We start from the raw sequence: 16,006 nt of genomic DNA on the forward strand, positions 1-16,006 counted from the left end.
GGGGCAACACATCCCATGGAGAACACATCCCTTGGAGAACACACCCCTTGGAGCAAGGCGTCCCTTTCTTTCCTCTTCCCTTGCAATTCCTGTCCGATTGCTGCTGCGCTGGGAGGCTTTGCAGGGCAGTTTGGTTTTACATTTCCACTGGTTCTTTCCCCGCTGAGGGGTGTGTGCCCGCTGCCCGCCTGCCCTCACAGCCCGCCCGCCCTGCGGGCCCCTCAGCCGCCGCCATCCCGGGCGCCCGGCCCGCCCCCGCCGCCATTCCGCGGCGCTCCGCCCGTTCCGGCCGCCGGGCGGGGAGGCCGGGCCGGAGCCATGGAGGACGCCGATTACTTCGAGGGCAGCGCGGCCGAGTGGGGCAGCGAGGCGGACGGGGGCGCGGTGAGCGCCGGGGGGAGCGGGGCGAGGGGTGACCGCAGCCCCGGGCGGCTCCCGGAGCAACCCCGGGCACAGATTCCGAGCGTTCCCCTGGGTCCGGAGCATCCTCCGGGACAGTCCTGGAGTATTCCCCGGCAGGAACCCAGACCCCGGTGGGTCCCGGAGCGTCCCCCGGGTCCCCCAGCCGCGGGCGCTCCGGGCTGAGGCGATGGCGCCGGCTGTGAGGGCAGGGGCCGGGCCCGGGGCCCCGGGGCTAAACAGGGAAAGCGGCGCTGCTTTTTGTGCCTTCTCCGTTAATAATCGCTGTTTGTCGGGTGCAGGTCGCTTGCGGTGCTGAGCCGAGGTGTGTGTGCCGCTGTGGGCAAAAAGAGCCTGGGTGTGGGAGTGTGGGGGGAGACGGGACAGGGAGGCTGACCTGACTGTGCTTGTGAACAGCAAGATGATGAGGATGGCGAGGGAGAAGATGATGCCGAAGTCCAGCAGGAGTGCCTGAAGAAATTTTCAACGCCTGATTATATAATGGAACCGTCTATATTTAACACGTTAAAGAGGTGAGTGTGACCTGATGTGTGTTATGGTGAGGTGTCACTTCGTATGGAAATGTATGCAAATCTATTAACGGTGCTGTTGTTTTCCTTTTAAATTTAGACTTCTACTTATTTTTGGTTTTAATATGACTCAAATAGTTCTTTTGTAATCCTTTCATCAGATATTTCCAAGCAGGAGGATCTCCAGAGAACGTTATTCAGCTCCTCTCTGAAAACTACACTGCAGTGGCACAGACTGTCAATTTGCTGGCAGAGTGGCTCATTCAGACAGGTATGGTACATGATACAGAGTACTTTGGGTCTATATTCTGTCAGAGATGTCTGAATTTGTGGCAAATTTGATCATACACAGGAAGTGGATTGTTATAAAGTTGTCATCCTGTATGTGGCTAAATCCTTTATAATAATAGGTTTGTTCCACTTGGAGAATAATGAAGCAATATGTTGATGAAAGGCCAACAAACTGGTTATAGTTATAAAAGGTTTTATAGTTGAAACAGCTGCATAAATTGTAGCTTCTTTTTAATTTCATTGAAAGGGCAAAGGTGCTGTTATATAGACAGTATAAGCAGTGTTTTTATCCTGTAATGGAATTAATTATGTAATCATTATTACATTACCAAATTATTGTACTCTGATTTCAGAAATGTAGAACTACTCATTGATATTTGTGTGTTATTTTGTCGAATACTATCAAAGCTGCTGATAACCAGTATTTAAAAGGATGAACTTTGTTGTGTAGCAATGTGGGTTTGTGCCCCAGCCCTGGGGATCCCTTTTTTGGGCACCCCTGCATTTTGCTGTTACACCAATAACAGTCCTGGGCATTGCTTTTTCTGTGTCTGATGAGGAGAGAAAGAGGAAGGTTGTGACCTGAGATCCTAAACAGTTCAATATTTAGGAAAAAGAAGTGGAAAATCTGTAAATCTGTATCAGTGTGGCTCAGTAGCAGAACTGATGGCTCTCCTCTCATCTACTCTGTGCTGATAAATTGTGGAGTAGTGTCTGTTCTCACTGGAAAATGTGGGATGCTGCTGCTGTGTTCCACTGGACTGCACTGCATCTGCCAAGTGCTTTGTTCCTTCTGTGCAGGTGTTGAGCCAATGCAAGTTCAGGAGACTGTGGAGAACCACCTGAAGAGCTTACTGATCAAGCACTTTGACCCTCGGAAAGCAGATTCCATCTTTACAGAGGAAGGAGAGGTGTGCATGCAGTCCCTGTTGCTGTCCCTGCAGAGGATCCTTCCTACATCCTTCATCTGATGGAGGGGTGAAGGGAAGGGAAATTGAATCTTCAAAGCTCTTTGGCTGAGGAACAGCTGGTTTCAGATAACCAGCTCTGTCTCACTGGAGTCCTCAGAGGTTTAGTGAGCTTGGAAATTTGGAATGCATCCTCCTTTGTAATAAGGCTCTGTAGAACAACTGACAGGACTGCTGAGAGGTAAAAGCCTTGCTTTTTATGATCCCAACAACAAAACGTTCTTAAACTTCTCTCTTGCTCTCTTCTTTTCAGACTCCAGCCTGGCTTGAGCAAATGATAGCACATACCACATGGAGAGACCTTTTTTACAAATTGGCAGAAGCCCATCCTGATTGTTTAATGCTTAATTTTACTGTGAAGGTACTATGCATAAATCTAATTAATAAGAATATCCATAGAGGGCTAATTGTTCTGGCATCAAATATTAGTTCTGGTCTTGCTTTTATCTTTTTATGTATCCCTGCTAATACTAATTAATAAAAGTACACCTTGGTGGGAGGACTTGTGCTACACGTTGCAGTAAGTGTAATTTCCCAGTTTGAAGTACTGTTTTTTCAATTTTTGTTGAGGTGTGGGATTTTTCTCTTTTTACCTTGTTTGTTTGTTTTCCTGAGATCTCTGTTTGAAAATTCTGGATTTCTGGTGCAGTGGAACATCTCAGTCAGTTTCGTATGTTTCTGTGACAAGAAAAGAATGTTATCTTTTGGTGTGCTTTGCTACATTTTTTATTATTGTGCTTTATTTTTGCTACATCTTTAATAATTTCCTCTTCTGTAAACACAATATAAATGTGAATTCCAGTCAGTGTATGCAGAGGTAGAACTTAGATTCTCTGTGTTCTTCTAGATTTGGTAGGATATCAGAAATAGAAATGTAAATAACACAAGATTTCTGTGATGTTTTTATTTTTACAGCTTATATCTGATGCTGGGTATCAAGGGGAAATAACCAGTGTTTCAACAGCATGTCAACAATTAGAAGTGTTTTCCAGAGTCCTGCGTACATCTCTGGCAACAATTTTAGATGGAGGAGAAGAAAACCTTGAGAAAAATCTCCCTGAGTTTGCTGTAAGTTTGGTTTTCTGGGGCTTTTTTCTCTCCTTTTTATGTGGAAAAATAAGTGTTCTGCTTTCCAGTTAGGAGGTACAGAGATCACTGTGGGATTGTAGCCAATCTTGATGTCCTACAAAAGCTTATGAAGAGAAGGTATATCTGAGTTAAAACAGAAATTCATGCTTTTTGGTCATTCTGTGACCAAGAATTCTTTGGGTTGCCTATGTGACATTTCTTATATTTATTAAATGGATTGTAAAAAGGTGGTGGTAGAACTGTTGTCTTTCACACGTACTGCAAGATCTAAAGATCACTATTGTCAGTCCCCTGATCTGTAAACCTCTATCAGTGTAATTATCTTATCAGATAAGATAATTCTCTTATCATCCACATCAGTGTGAAAGTTGCCATCTGAATCAACCCAGCATTTCAGTGTCACAAAACAGCACAATGATTTTCAGCTGGCTTTGAACTTCTCTTAGTATTTAAATACTGCAGAGAAAGTACTGAGAATAAGTAGAGTAGATTTTCCTCTCAGTTTTGGAATTTGAGAAATCAAGTTCTCAATTCAGAAATTTCTCCTTGTGTGGTGTCAGTGCTTTTCTGTATTTTCCTCTTGGCTTTTGGGGTTTGGGCTTTGTTGTTTAGTTCTTTGTGCTTTGTTGTTTTTTTTTTCCTTTGCAGTCTTGCTGTTTGTTTGTTTTCCCCCCTTTTGCTCTCACGCCCATGTAATCACAGAAGGACACTGGGATGTTTCCTTGCTGTCTGCTGAGGTTTGTGCTGTGCTTCCACAGAAGATGGTGTGCCATGGAGAACACACGTACCTCTTTGCTCAGTCCATGATGTCCATCCTGGCCCAGGAGGAGCAGGGCGGCTCGGCCGTGCGCCGCATCGCTCAGGAGGTTCAGCGCTACGCCCACGAGAAGTGAGTGCCAGCTGTGGCACCAGGGAGGTTCAGCACAGCCTGGGAACTCTGCTGCCTTCTGCTCGTCCTTCATCACCTCTCACCAGCAAAAAACCTTTAGCTGCTACAGAGCAGTTCTTGTGGCGGGGCTTGAAGCTGTGGGACAGCAGAAAAGTTCAGTGTCCTGTACCGGAGAGAGCTGAAACTGGAAAAGCAAAGACCTGGTGTTTCTGTCTATTAAGAAATACATTTTTATTTTTCTGTTAACATTTTGGAAATAAACAAGGCAAACACAGGCCTATTTCTGTAATTACCCTAAGGCATTGCATCCCATAGGATATGCCCTGTTGACTCAGTGAGACTTCATCTGAAATGTCTGAATTAAGGAAATAAGTCACTGTGTGTGTTTGCTCCTCCTGCAGAGGCCACGATGCCAGTCAGATCACCTTGGCACTGGGCACTGCAGCCTCCTACCCCCGAGCTTGCCAGGCTCTGGGGGCAATGCTGTCCAAAGGAGCTCTGAACCCAGCAGATATCACTGTCCTCTTCAAAATGTTTACAAGCATGGACCCACCTCCAGTAGAACTGGTCAGTATTCACCTGTTTGTAACCTCTGAAACTTACTCTGAAACCTCTGAAACTGAGAAGCACTCAGAAATGGGGTGGCTTGTGCTAAGTATTGTATGGACACAAAAATTAAATTAGCACTCACTTGTCCCTCTATAATTTTAAATAATGACTAAAAGTGAAGTTGCTACTTGCATTCTGGTTTTTATTAACTCATGGTACTTCTGTTGCGCTTTTTTAATAATTCCAAGTTTTTACATATAACTAAATTAAAGAATGTTTCCATAGGAAATGAAGATGCAAGGAATTAATGTTTTTAAACAAACAAAAAAAATCAGGAAAAAAAACCCCTGCCCTCTTTATCAGTTTGTTATAAGCAGGCCTAAATTATACATTTCACATTTCTCACTGCATTGTTCTAACATGGATTTTGGTAAGAAAAAGCAAGATTTTGATACTTTAGAAATATGGTCTGTAACTGATTCCTTTTTTTTTTCCTTTTTTTTCTTTCAAAAGTCTATGTCTCTTCAGAAGACTGTTTAATGTACTCTTAAAGGAAAATGTGTTTATCTTGTTCTATGCAAGGTATACCAAATGCAAAAACTCCATTCTTAGTCACCTCTCATGATTCTCAGGGTCTGATAAAGTGTTTTTTCTCTTCACAGATTCGAGTGCCTGCATTTCTGGACCTCTTCATGCAGTCCTTGTTTAAACCAGGTGCTAAGATCAACCAGGATCACAAACATAAATATATCCACATACTGGCATATGCAGCTAGTGTTGTAGAGATGTGGAAAAAGGTAATGTTTGCTTCTGTGAATAATATTCTTTTTTACCTGCAGCAGCCTGCCTGTGTTGAAGAAAATGTATGGTTGTGAAGTCACTCAGTTTAAAATAATACATTCAGCTTACCTTACTTATTTTAATATGAAATGCTTCTGCCTTCAACTGAGGTGATTAAAAAGTGTAGATCCTGATGATCAAACAAAAGTCTGAGTGCACTGAGAATTAAATGAAGCAAACATCCTTGTACTTCAGCTCACTCATAATTAATTCTTCTGAAACTTGCATGTGAGTCTGAATTTTGAGACACAGGTTGCAATCCTAGGCTTATTGCAGGTCAAGCTCCTTTCCTTAAATAACCAAAGACATCTGCAGCTTTTGCATTCCAACTTCGCAATAATTTTGCAGAACAAGAGAGTCAGCATCAACAAGGATGAACTCAAGTCGACCTCAAAAGCCATTGAGACTGTTCACAATCTGTGTTGCAATGAGAACAAAGGGGCATCAGAGCTGGTTGCAGAACTGAGCACTCTCTATCAGTGCATCAGGTGAGCAGAGAGGCTGGCAGTCTCTCATGACTCATAAATCCTGTCTTTCACACACAACTTGTCCTCCTTGGGTGGCAGAACATTCTTTTCTGTACCATTGGAAAATGATAGCAGATTACTTCGGGTTCCTAATCAAACTTCCATTTCTTTTCCATGCTGCTGGGCTGAAGTGGTGTTTCCCTGCAGGTTCCCAGTGGTGGCCATGGGTGTGTTGAAGTGGGTGGATTGGACAGTGTCAGAGCCACGGTACTTCCAGCTGCAGACTGATCACACCCCAGTTCACCTGGCACTGCTGGATGAGGTAAGAGTGTCTGGAAATTGCTGGAGAGCAAGAACACTTCTGGCTCTTGTGTAACACTGAGTGCCTGTCATTTGCAGTAAGGCAGTAAATATGCAGAGGTTAATCTATTCAGAGTAAATTGTTTGGTTTTGTCAGCTCAGCATTATTTATGCCAGGAAAACTTGGGCATCATGGAAATGATGGAATGTTTTCTAAATGAATTTCTGTCTGGCACTGAACATCAATGCAGACTTGTCAGGTGCATTGTGTTTTAAATTGCAGTTCTGAGGATCTCACTCTGCTGTGTTTTTTGCAGATCAGTACATGCCATCAGCTGCTTCATCCCCAAGTTCTGCAACTTCTTGTGAAGCTCTTCGAAACAGAACATTCTCAGCTGGATGTGATGGAGCAGGTGATACTCCGAGGATTCATTTTTTTTGGTTACTTCACGTCAGTCACTCTTACCCAATTCATCAGCTTTTCCTCTCACAGCAGGGTTAATGTAGGAGTAGTTAAAATGTAGCACAGCAGATATTGAATGTATAAAAATTGCACACTCTGAGGGCAGGTTCTGAAGTGTTGGCTCTTCCCTCCCTTCCCCATCAGCTGGAGCTGAAGAAGACTCTCCTGGACAGGATGGTTCACTCCCTGAGCCGAGGCTACGTCCTGCCCGTGGTCAGCTACATCCGCAAGTGCCTGGAGAAGCTGGACACCGACATCTCGCTCATCAGATACTTTGTGACAGAGGTCAGCAGCAAAAGCTCTTTACTGAAGTCTAGAGATCAAGTTTCAAATCAGCTCCATGTGTTTTGGATATTCAGAAATACTTCAGGTTCAGGTCAGAGTCTGAGCAATGTCTCTGTGTTCACCAGGATGTGATTTGGTCCTGCTGCTCCTGACTCCTGGGAGTAACAAAGTACTCATAGAGCACCCTGGGAGTACATTACTAATTACTTGCACTTGAGACCTCTTGCTCTCCATCCAACTACCTGTATGCTTCCAGGACTGGTGTATGAATTAAATGTTGTCCCTCCTCCCCCTCTAAGTGCAAGAATCATCAGGTTTTGTCTGCTGTTTCAGGTGCTTGATGTGATTGCTCCCCCATATACCTCAGACTTTGTACAGCTTTTTCTTCCAATCTTGGAGAATGAAAGTATTGCAGGCACTATAAAAACAGAAGGTGAACATGATCCTGTCACAGAGTTCATAGGTAAGTCATGTTTATTCCTTGCATACCTGCTTCTATTTGTGGCTGTTACTACTTGCAAATAATGTTTAGGAGGAAGATTGCTAAATGTAGGAATGCCTGCCAGCTATTTTCACAGACAACTTCCCTTTTAGGGGCCTGTGTTTAGCAATTTTCCTGTGATCAAGAATCTGTGGGTAGTAGTGGGGAAAGTGAAGATAAATACTGCTTTTTGGGAACTAGCACTGCAGCAAGGAAAGGAAGGAAGTTTGTCAGAATATTATACTCCATCCTAAACCAAAACATCTGCCAGACCCTAAAAGCCTAATTATTTACATATTGCAGAAATCCATATGCAAATATATAAATCAGAATCATTGTAATGTACTGAACAATGTCTTTTTTTTTCTCTCCTTTTAAGCTCATTGCAAATCTAACTTTATTATGATGAACTAAGCAGTGGAAAACATCAAGAATACAGCCAGAGCTCATGGTCACTGCTTTGCCATGCTCTCCACCAGTGAGGTTCTACAAATGGGCAAAAAAACCCCCAGAAAAACCAACAAACCTAAAAGAAGGAGGAGAAGGCTGAAGGGTATCTGAGTGACTTGCATGGTGACCTTGAAATTCTTAACCAGAGGAGTGTTTGTGTGTCATATCAGAGAACTGTTAATGGCATTGGGAAAATGGAATGATGCCAAAGGTCTTTCTGTTCTTACACAAATCAGTATAAATCTATGTTCTGAAGATGGATAGCAAGAAAGAAAGAACATTATTTCTTTGCAATAAACACAATATGAAGAACAGGTAAGGTAATTCCTACTAAAACCACTTTGCAGATAATTGTCTGAATAGGTCTTGAATGCTCTAGGCTTTGATGTTGCAAGTTGTAAAAAATAGGAATTTGTGGGACTTGCTCTGTGCCTGCAGCACAGAAGCCCTAATGTCTGTCCTCCCCTTTGCATTATATTAGAATGCTAAATATTCTACATGAAAACAAAAAATGTGTTTTGTGTAACACAAGAGGAGCTGCAATAGCCAAGGTTAGTTTTATATTGAGAGAGGAATTCTCTGTGAGCGTGTTACCTTTCAGGATCTATTTTTTGCTAAATAGATGCATCAGATGTTACTGGTAAGTTTCATTACCGTGTCATTACTGTCCCAAAATATGAAATGTGTGCCGGAATGTCATTACTGCTTGCTGTGGCTTTGTTTTTATACTGATCTCTACTTTGTCCTGGCTGATGCCAAACTGTGGGAGAACACCCAACAATGTAACTTACCTTTAAATAAAGGTGTTTGTTCTTTTCCAGAGAAGTCTTTCAGTTTCGTTGACTCATTCTCTCTGTTCATTGGTCTGGATTCCTCTTTACACCCCTCACTTTTTAAACAAACAGTCATTTTCTTGAACAAGCATATTTCGCTTCACTAAGCACATCTGTTTTCCTTTCTAAAAGACACTGAAACCCTTAAGTCCAGGTGGATGTAAATTTAAAAAGCAAATCACCTGAAAAAGGCAAAAGTTGCTTCTGTAGAGGATGTCATTTTGCTTCTCCAAGCACATCTGTTTTCTGAAGAACCTCCTTTCTAAAAGACACTGAAACTCTTAAGGCCAGCTGCATGTAAATTTAAAAAACAAATCACCTGAAAAAGGCAAAAGTTGCTTCTGTAGAGGATGTTCTGAACTTCCTTTCTTATCTTTGAATAAAAGATTTACTGTTATTCCAGTTAACTCTCACCATTTAAAATTTGCCTGAGACCTAGTTTTTGTAATTTAAGTAAATTGTAGAATTAACAGCAGAAATTATTCATCCTATAGAGAATTAATTTATGATATAGCCCTGTACAAGCTCTTGGTTATAATCAAGAGCAGTTTGCTCTGTGTCCATGCAGCTTTGCCAGCAGTTTAAACAAGGTTTATTTTTACTTCCCTGTGTTCTGCTTGGTATCACTTCCTCTAACCAGTTCCTCTGTAGATGATTTTTAACTTCTAAACCCTTTGTGATCAGTGCTGTCACACAATCCTGTTCATACCCAGTTTTTTGAACCAGCATTGTTGCTGTATAAAATTGTCCATCAGGCCTTTCACAAGAAAAAGACCAGAGAAAGCAGCACCATCCAGGTGGAGACAACCACACATCTCTATTAATAAGCTCTTACAATAAAGACCCAGTCATGTAAGAGAAAAAGTCTGTTTATTAAATCAGTTAGCAATGCCAGGTAATAACATCTGATATGGCAGTGATTTGTCATATTAGTGAGGGGTTCTGGGTTATGGCAATTTATGTTTTGCCTCTTTGGGAGAAAAAGGGCACAGTCACATATTTTAAAACAATAAATTTTAGCAAACACAAGACTAAGTAAGTAAGAAGTGTTTAGACTGTCTTTTTGTTAAAGTAATTCCCATTATGTAATTTTGGTGGACAAAAGCAACTTCATTATTTAACAATTCCAACACCACTGTGTCAGCAGGAGCTCAAGAAAACAGGGTTTAATATTTTTGATTTATAATGTCCAGACTTAACATGGCTTTTGCATCATTTAAACATATTTGGTCAGTACTGTCACAGAATTTAAAAGAAGCTCTAGAACCCAAATATTGAGTACACTTTCCCAGTACAGCTACATGATTTGTATTTAAAAAAATAGATATTTACACATACAGGTTCTGTGATTCAGTCAGTGTGATTTTAATACTGTGCATCAAGGAAGACAACTCCTTCATGGGTGAATTACTTCAAGATGTAAATAAAATGAGGGCAGTTCTGCATTTTTTGAAGGCATTGTGTGTTGCATCTGGGCTAATTCTGCAGAACTGCCTGATGGTGTTGAACTGTGAAGGAGTCTTAGGCTATGGTTCTTTAAACAAGAGGAGGTCGTGCTGGGAGGCTTCCCGAGTACCTAAACACAAAGCTGTAGCATGTAGGATCAAGGCAGTATGGGATCTCCATAGGCACAGTCCTCTTCAATAGCCAGATTGTAGTCTGCTCCTCTTCCACCCTTGAAAGTACCTAAACACAAGGCTGTAGCATGTAGGATGATCAAGGCAGTATGGGATCTCCATAGGCACAGTCCTCTTCAATAGCCAGATTGTAGTCTGCTCCTCTTCCACCCTTGTAGGCACTGGTCACAATCCTCAGCCACCCTCTTTCACCCTGTAAAGGATTGAATTTGCATTGTAAAATAGGAAAAAGAGCTGTAGAAACTGTGTAGGTGATTCTGTTCTGTCTGGCAAATAGTGATTTAAGTGAATGGAGGAATTCCCTGAAGCTGTAGCCCTGGAGTCCTGGAGCAACCTGCTTTGGTGAATTTACATCCCACTCATCCAGCCCAGGTACATGACTGGATTTTTGCCTACAACTAACAGCAATTTCCAGTTGCCCATAACAGGAGCTGCACATCCTTGAAAGGCAGAATTTGGGATAGAACTGACATTACTCAAATAGCTTTGGCCAAATATCCTTATCTTCAGATTGACTGGGTATTTAGTTGAAAGGAAGCATCAATTTTATATCCACAGGCTGTAGCTTTGCCAGTGACAAACCCCTCCCTCCAAAGCCAGAGTGTGTTGCCATGTCTCCTTACCCAGGGCTCCCCCCAGGAGTTACGAACTATCCAATATTCTGTCCCGTTTTCCACGCCCCAGCCAGCCACAGACACGATGTGGTTCACTGTAGGGGAGGGGTTGTACTCTGTGTACAGCCCCCCTGTGTAGGCATCCAGCTTTTCAGTAGCCATTATGCCACAGCTGCAAGAAAACAGAGAGAGGAGATTTCATACAAGGGGATCAGGGCAGGGGCCTGGCTAAAAACCAACTGGTTTTCTTGTATTTTGAATTCTGATCTCCATTTATATACAAACTAGAGCAGAGCTGCTGACATGTGCAAGAGTGAAAATGTACACCGAGTTTCATGTTTGGTTTCTTTTACCTAATTGGTCCATTAGTGTAGATTTCTGCCATCATTTTTTCTCTTCCACTGACAGACCCATAGTCAGCAACTTTCCAGTCTCAGTTTATATACAAACTAGAGTCTGCATGTTAGAGCAGAGCTGCTGACATGTGCAAGAGTGAAAATGTACACTGAGTTTCATGTTTGGTTTTTTTTACCTAATTGGTCCATTAGTGTAGATTTCTGCCATCATTTTTTCTCTTCCACTGACAGACCCATAGTCAGCAACTTTCCAGAGAGTGTAGTTCTTGATCACGTGGCATTCTCCAAAAGTGACACAAGTTCCACACTGGTTGAACTTCTTGCACTCTGTAAAACAGAAATGAGATTACCACTGGAGATAATCTGCAGGAAGATGCTTTTCTTCAAGTGAAGTGATTGTAAAACACTGAGCTTTTATAATTGAATTGAGGCAGATATTAGTAACTTCAGAGTAATTACTGATACATATTCTCTCTGGTGAACTCTATTTTCTGGAAACCACATGTGAAGTCCCTGTTATCACCACTTACTGTTCTTTACTTCACAGGTGTAAATACTTTGCTGAGGACATAGAGAAACCATTCCAGTCACACATGACCAAAGGTTAAATTTCTTCTTTGTCCAGCTTGAGGTGACACTTGTAAATGTTTCATTAGAGATTATGTGTCACAGATTTACGAGATTAAGTTAAAACAATTCAGCTGTGCAAACTTGCCTGAGCATGATTTAGTGCTGCACTGTCTGGAGCAGGAGACACACACAGGTAAAGCAAACCTGTTCCGTCAGTCAAACAGCAGGAACCAGTACTCTGAACACCCAAAACATCTTTTTTTTTAATACACTAAGATCTGCTAAACCCAGGAAGAAATCCTCCAGCAAGGCAGAGATACCCTACTTTGATCCTTGGCTTGGTAGTTGTTGCAGGTCTCGTCGGGGATGCCGTGCTCGTGGGCGTACCTCCAGACCCCGGAGTGGTCCCCGCCCTCGCAGGAGCCAGCGTCAGCACAGTCAATGACATTCTGCACTGACAGGTAGGCAGAGGGCCAGGCACCCTTCCTCTTGATGTTGATTCGGTCTGCAAGGATAAGAATCTGGGGTTTGCTGCTGGAATACATGGGTGGCTACACATTGCAGCTGGCTTTGAAACGGTCTCCTCTTCACTGAGCCTGTAACTGGCTGCAGACAGCAGCACTTGTGGTTGGAAAGGCCTCTGCTGTCTGCAGTGAGGAACTCAGCGTGACCTAATTCAAACCAGAGGCTGAGCTATTATTGTGGGTTTCCATTAGCAGGGCTTTTTCCATTAAAAACTCAGCAAAAACATGGAGATGAGTAAGATCCGTCTAAAGCCTTGAAGAGCCCTAGACCTCTTAATTCAAGCCACAGCTTCTGAAAACTTCCAGATCTGTTTCCTGACTTTGACAGCGAAGAGTTTTCAAATACACATCATAAAATCAGCTCTGAGCAGCATCTTTTACAGGAGTAGAGATTTATGTATAAGTCCATGCATAAACATGAGTCCATGGAGCCCAGGCTGCTGGCTCTGAGACAGTCTAAAAGCAGGAGAAAGCTTTCAGAGTTATCTCCTTGCTGTTACATCAGCATCTCACTGTTATCCTGCCCTCTCAGACAGGCACCACCACCCTGCTGCCTTCTTTTGTCAGAAACAACAGGCTTACTTTGAGGAACAGCTTCCTGACGAGTATTTATAAACTGCTTTTCTGCATTAACAGTCTTAACTGATGCCACTGCAGTACTTTAAATCCTATTAGTACCAACACATTCAAATAAACTTACAGAACAGGGAGCTATCATCCCAGCCTAACCTTCCTGCAAGTTGCTGTATTTACTATCCCAGTACTTCATCCTGGCAGGTGTCATACCTGTCCACATCCTTGTATGCTGCATGATTCCTTCTGTCTGCTCACACCTGCATTATCCTCCCCCTTCTCCCCAGTTTCCCCCTCACAGGTAGTTTTCTTACAGCCTCCCTGTGCAAGCGGTGCTTCTCCAGCACGAAGCTGTTGCATGCAAATCATGCATTCTCTCTAGAGCCACTACTTCTCCATCTGTAGCAAACCACTACTTCCCCTTGACTAAGAAAAAGGCTGAAATCAAACTTATGTGTCTGCTGTGGTGGTCAGTCCATGGAATGACAGGGCTCCTGCAGCAAATACCCCACAAGAGGCATCTTCTTTCATTTCCTCACTGCCAGCACAGCTGGACAGCCCCTGCTGCAGTGAGGTACCAGAAGGGGGAAGGAGACCTGAGAAACTCTTTTGCATCTGCTGCTGCTATCACCACACCTCTGAGGGGAGGGCAGAAACCCCAGGACCTAAAGAGCAGTCTGGGAGGAGCTATGGCCACATTCCTTCTGCAGACAGGTTTTTAACCACACACCACCATCCCCCCTTGCTGCCTTTGGATGAGGTGGAGACAGCCTCACCCTGGTTGCTTTTCCTATTGAAACCAACCCTCCTTGCCTTCAGCTTGGGCATTCCCACTGCTCTGCTGCACTCACAGACATCTCAGCCTCGGTTTTGCTGCGTTAGTCACTGCAGTGATTTGGCACCTTAGAGCAGCTGTCAGCAAACTTGCTTTGCTTCCCGAAACCTCCCGATTCCAGCAGGGAGCCCACCCCAGTGGGTACCTGCCAAGGCGCTGGTGCTGCCGTGGGCCCAGCAGGAGCCGCAGTACTGGGGGATGTGCTGGTTCCGAGTGGTGCTGGCGTAATTCACCCCATCCACGTTCCGCCAGTCCCAGCTCCGCGGCAGCGCCGCCACGTCCAGGTACTCGTGCGGCCGGGGGTAGGTCCTGCGGGGGCACGGGCGGGGCGAGGAGGCAGCGCCGGCATCCCCAGGAGCAGGGATGTTATTAAAAACAAACAAACAAAAAAAAACAAACAAAAAAAACCCCCAAAAACCCCAAAACCCACGGATTTCACCGGGTTTCACAACGAGCCCGCCGGGGTCACGTGACCGCGGCGTGACCGCTCCGGCCCCGCGGTCTCGTGACACCCCCCCCCCCTCACACACACCGGACCCGGCACGGCCGGAGCGACCCCGGGCACCCCCGAACACCCCAAACCCCCCCGGGCACCTCTGAACCTCCCGGGCACCCCCGGACACCCCTGAACCTCCCGGGCCCCCCTGAAATCCCCCGGGCACCTCCGAACCTCCAGGGCACCCCCGAAATCCCCGAACTCCGCCGGGCACCCCAGAAATCCCCAAACTCTCCCGGACACCTCCGAACCTCCCAGGCACCCTGAAATCCGCCAACCCCCCCGAGAACCTCCGGACGTGCCTGAAATCCCCGGACCCCCCGGCACCCCCGAGCCCGGCCGTGCGTGCCCAGCCCTCGCAGCGCTCCTCTCGGCCGCGGGAGCCGGGCGGGCACGGCGGAGCGCAGCGCAGCGCACCTGAGGCCGGGCGCCTTGCGCGGGGCACCGGGTTTCACAACGAGCCCGCCGGGGTCACGTGACCGCGGCGTGACCGCTCCGGCCCCGCGGTCTCGTGACCCCCCCCCCCCCTCACACACACCGGACCCGGCACGGCCGGAGCGACCCCGGGCACCCCCGAACACCCCAAACCCCCCCGGGCACCTCTGAACCTCCCGGGCACCCCCGGACACCCCTGAACCTCCCGGGCCCCCCTGAAATCCCCCAACCCCCCCGAGAACCTCCGGACGTGCCTGAAATCCCCGGACCCCCCGGCACCCCCGAGCCCGGCCGTGCGTGCCCAGCCCTCGCAGCGCTCCTCTCGGCCGCGGGAGCCGGGCGGGCACGGCGGAGCGCAGCGCAGCGCACCTGAGGCCGGGCGCCTTGCGCGGGGCCGGGCGGTAGCAGCGCTGCCCCTCCCTGAAGTGCAGCCCGGCGCGGGCGGGCGGGCACAGGCAGCCGCAGAGCAGCAGCAGCGGGATCAGGAGCGGCGTGGCCATGCTGGGACAGCGGCAGCGCCCGGGCTGCGGCCGCGCCGGGGTTTGAGGGCGGCGGGAGGGGAGGAGCGCAGGGCCGGGCCGGGCCGCGCTCACCTGCGGCGGGCGGGGACAGCGGGCCGGGCCTCGGGGCCGCCTCAGCGTGTCTGGTGGAGCTCCTGGGCACGGGGAGCGAACTCAGATCCCGCCTTCCCGGGATCAGAAATTTGGTCACATGGGTTGTGACAAGAGGACTTGAGTCTGGGACAGGCCCTGTCACAGGGTTCTTCACCTTTGGTCTAACACCTCAGCATTGTGCTAGACTGTGGCCAGCGACTGTGACTGCTTTTTTCTTGGGTTTTTTGGGTTTTTTTCTTGGTTTTTTTTGTTTGTTTTGGGGGGGGTTTTTTTGTTGGTTTTTGTGTTGTTTGGGTTTTTTTCTTGGTTTTTTTTGTTTGTTTGTTTTTTGGTTTTTTTTCTTGGTTTTTTTTTTGTTTGTTTGTTTTGTGGGGGGTTTTTTTGTTGGTTTTTGTGTTGTTTGGGTTTTTTTCTTTTTGGTTTTTTTTGTTTGTTTTGTGGGGGGTTTTTTTGTTGGTTTTTGTGTGTTTTTTCTTTTTGTTTTTTTTCGTTTGTTTTTTGTTTTTGTTTTTGTTTTG

At 45.7% G+C, this 16,006-nt stretch overlaps 2 protein-coding genes across 4 annotated transcripts; one reads left to right on the forward strand and one right to left on the reverse strand.

Annotated features, from left to right (window-relative positions):
- Positions 1–8,831, forward strand: NELFCD (negative elongation factor complex member C/D). Of its 3 annotated transcripts, none has more exons than XM_039719358.1 (15): positions 1–384; positions 817–932; positions 1,091–1,200; positions 2,022–2,131; positions 2,442–2,549; positions 3,104–3,256; positions 4,036–4,166; positions 4,568–4,733; positions 5,378–5,512; positions 5,904–6,043; positions 6,230–6,344; positions 6,640–6,735; positions 6,930–7,070; positions 7,404–7,533; positions 7,931–8,831. In XM_039719358.1, exons 1-15 carry the CDS (start codon positions 16–18, stop codon positions 7,963–7,965), a joined length of 2,055 nt encoding a protein of 684 aa, XP_039575292.1. In that variant the 5' UTR covers positions 1–15; the 3' UTR covers positions 7,966–8,831. The 3 variants fall into 3 exon arrangements, with proteins under 3 accessions (XP_039575292.1, XP_039575291.1, XP_039575293.1); XM_039719359.1 differs by lacking the exon at positions 1–384 and adding an exon at positions 401–724; XM_039719357.1 differs by lacking the exon at positions 7,931–8,831 and having other exon boundaries at positions 7,404–7,888.
- An 856-nt stretch (positions 8,832–9,687) lies between these two features.
- CTSZ (cathepsin Z) lies at positions 9,688–15,747 on the reverse strand. Its single transcript, XM_039719349.1, has 7 exons — positions 15,244–15,747; positions 14,089–14,252; positions 12,337–12,516; positions 11,618–11,768; positions 11,095–11,257; positions 10,514–10,664; positions 9,688–10,403 (listed from the first exon to the last, which is right to left on the reverse strand). The coding sequence occupies exons 1-6, from the start codon at positions 15,372–15,374 to the stop codon at positions 10,551–10,553; spliced, it is 903 nt and encodes a 300-aa protein (XP_039575283.1). The 5' UTR covers positions 15,375–15,747; the 3' UTR covers positions 9,688–10,403; positions 10,514–10,550.
- Positions 15,748–16,006: the final 259 nt, after the last annotated feature.

The sequence above is a fragment of the Passer montanus genome, unplaced genomic scaffold (genome assembly GCF_014805655.1).
Source record: "Passer montanus isolate IOZ18808 unplaced genomic scaffold, ASM1480565v1 scaffold41, whole genome shotgun sequence".
NCBI lineage: Eukaryota > Metazoa > Chordata > Aves > Passeriformes > Passeridae > Passer > Passer montanus.

What these genes read in the sequence shown, in the direction of transcription:
- CTSZ (XM_039719349.1), bottom strand. Translation starts at nt 15,374, where the DNA reads ATGGCCACGCCGCTCCTGATCCCGCTGCTGCTGCTCTGCGGCTGCCTG. An exon ending in CTACCAAGCCAAGGATCAAA is followed by an intron (nt 11,769 to 12,336) that starts GTAGGGTATCTC and finishes TCTGTTTTACAG; the next exon opens with AGTGCAAGAAGTTCAACCAG. An exon ending in ACTCCTGGGGGGAGCCCTGG is followed by an intron (nt 10,665 to 11,094) that starts GTAAGGAGACAT and finishes AATCCTTTACAG; the next exon opens with GGTGAAAGAGGGTGGCTGAG.
- NELFCD (XM_039719357.1), top strand. Translation starts at nt 16, where the DNA reads ATGGAGAACACATCCCTTGGAGAACACACCCCTTGGAGCAAGGCGTCC. An exon ending in TGCTTAATTTTACTGTGAAG is followed by an intron (nt 2,550 to 3,103) that starts GTACTATGCATA and finishes TTATTTTTACAG; the next exon opens with CTTATATCTGATGCTGGGTA. An exon ending in AAAATCTCCCTGAGTTTGCT is followed by an intron (nt 3,257 to 4,035) that starts GTAAGTTTGGTT and finishes GTGCTTCCACAG; the next exon opens with AAGATGGTGTGCCATGGAGA.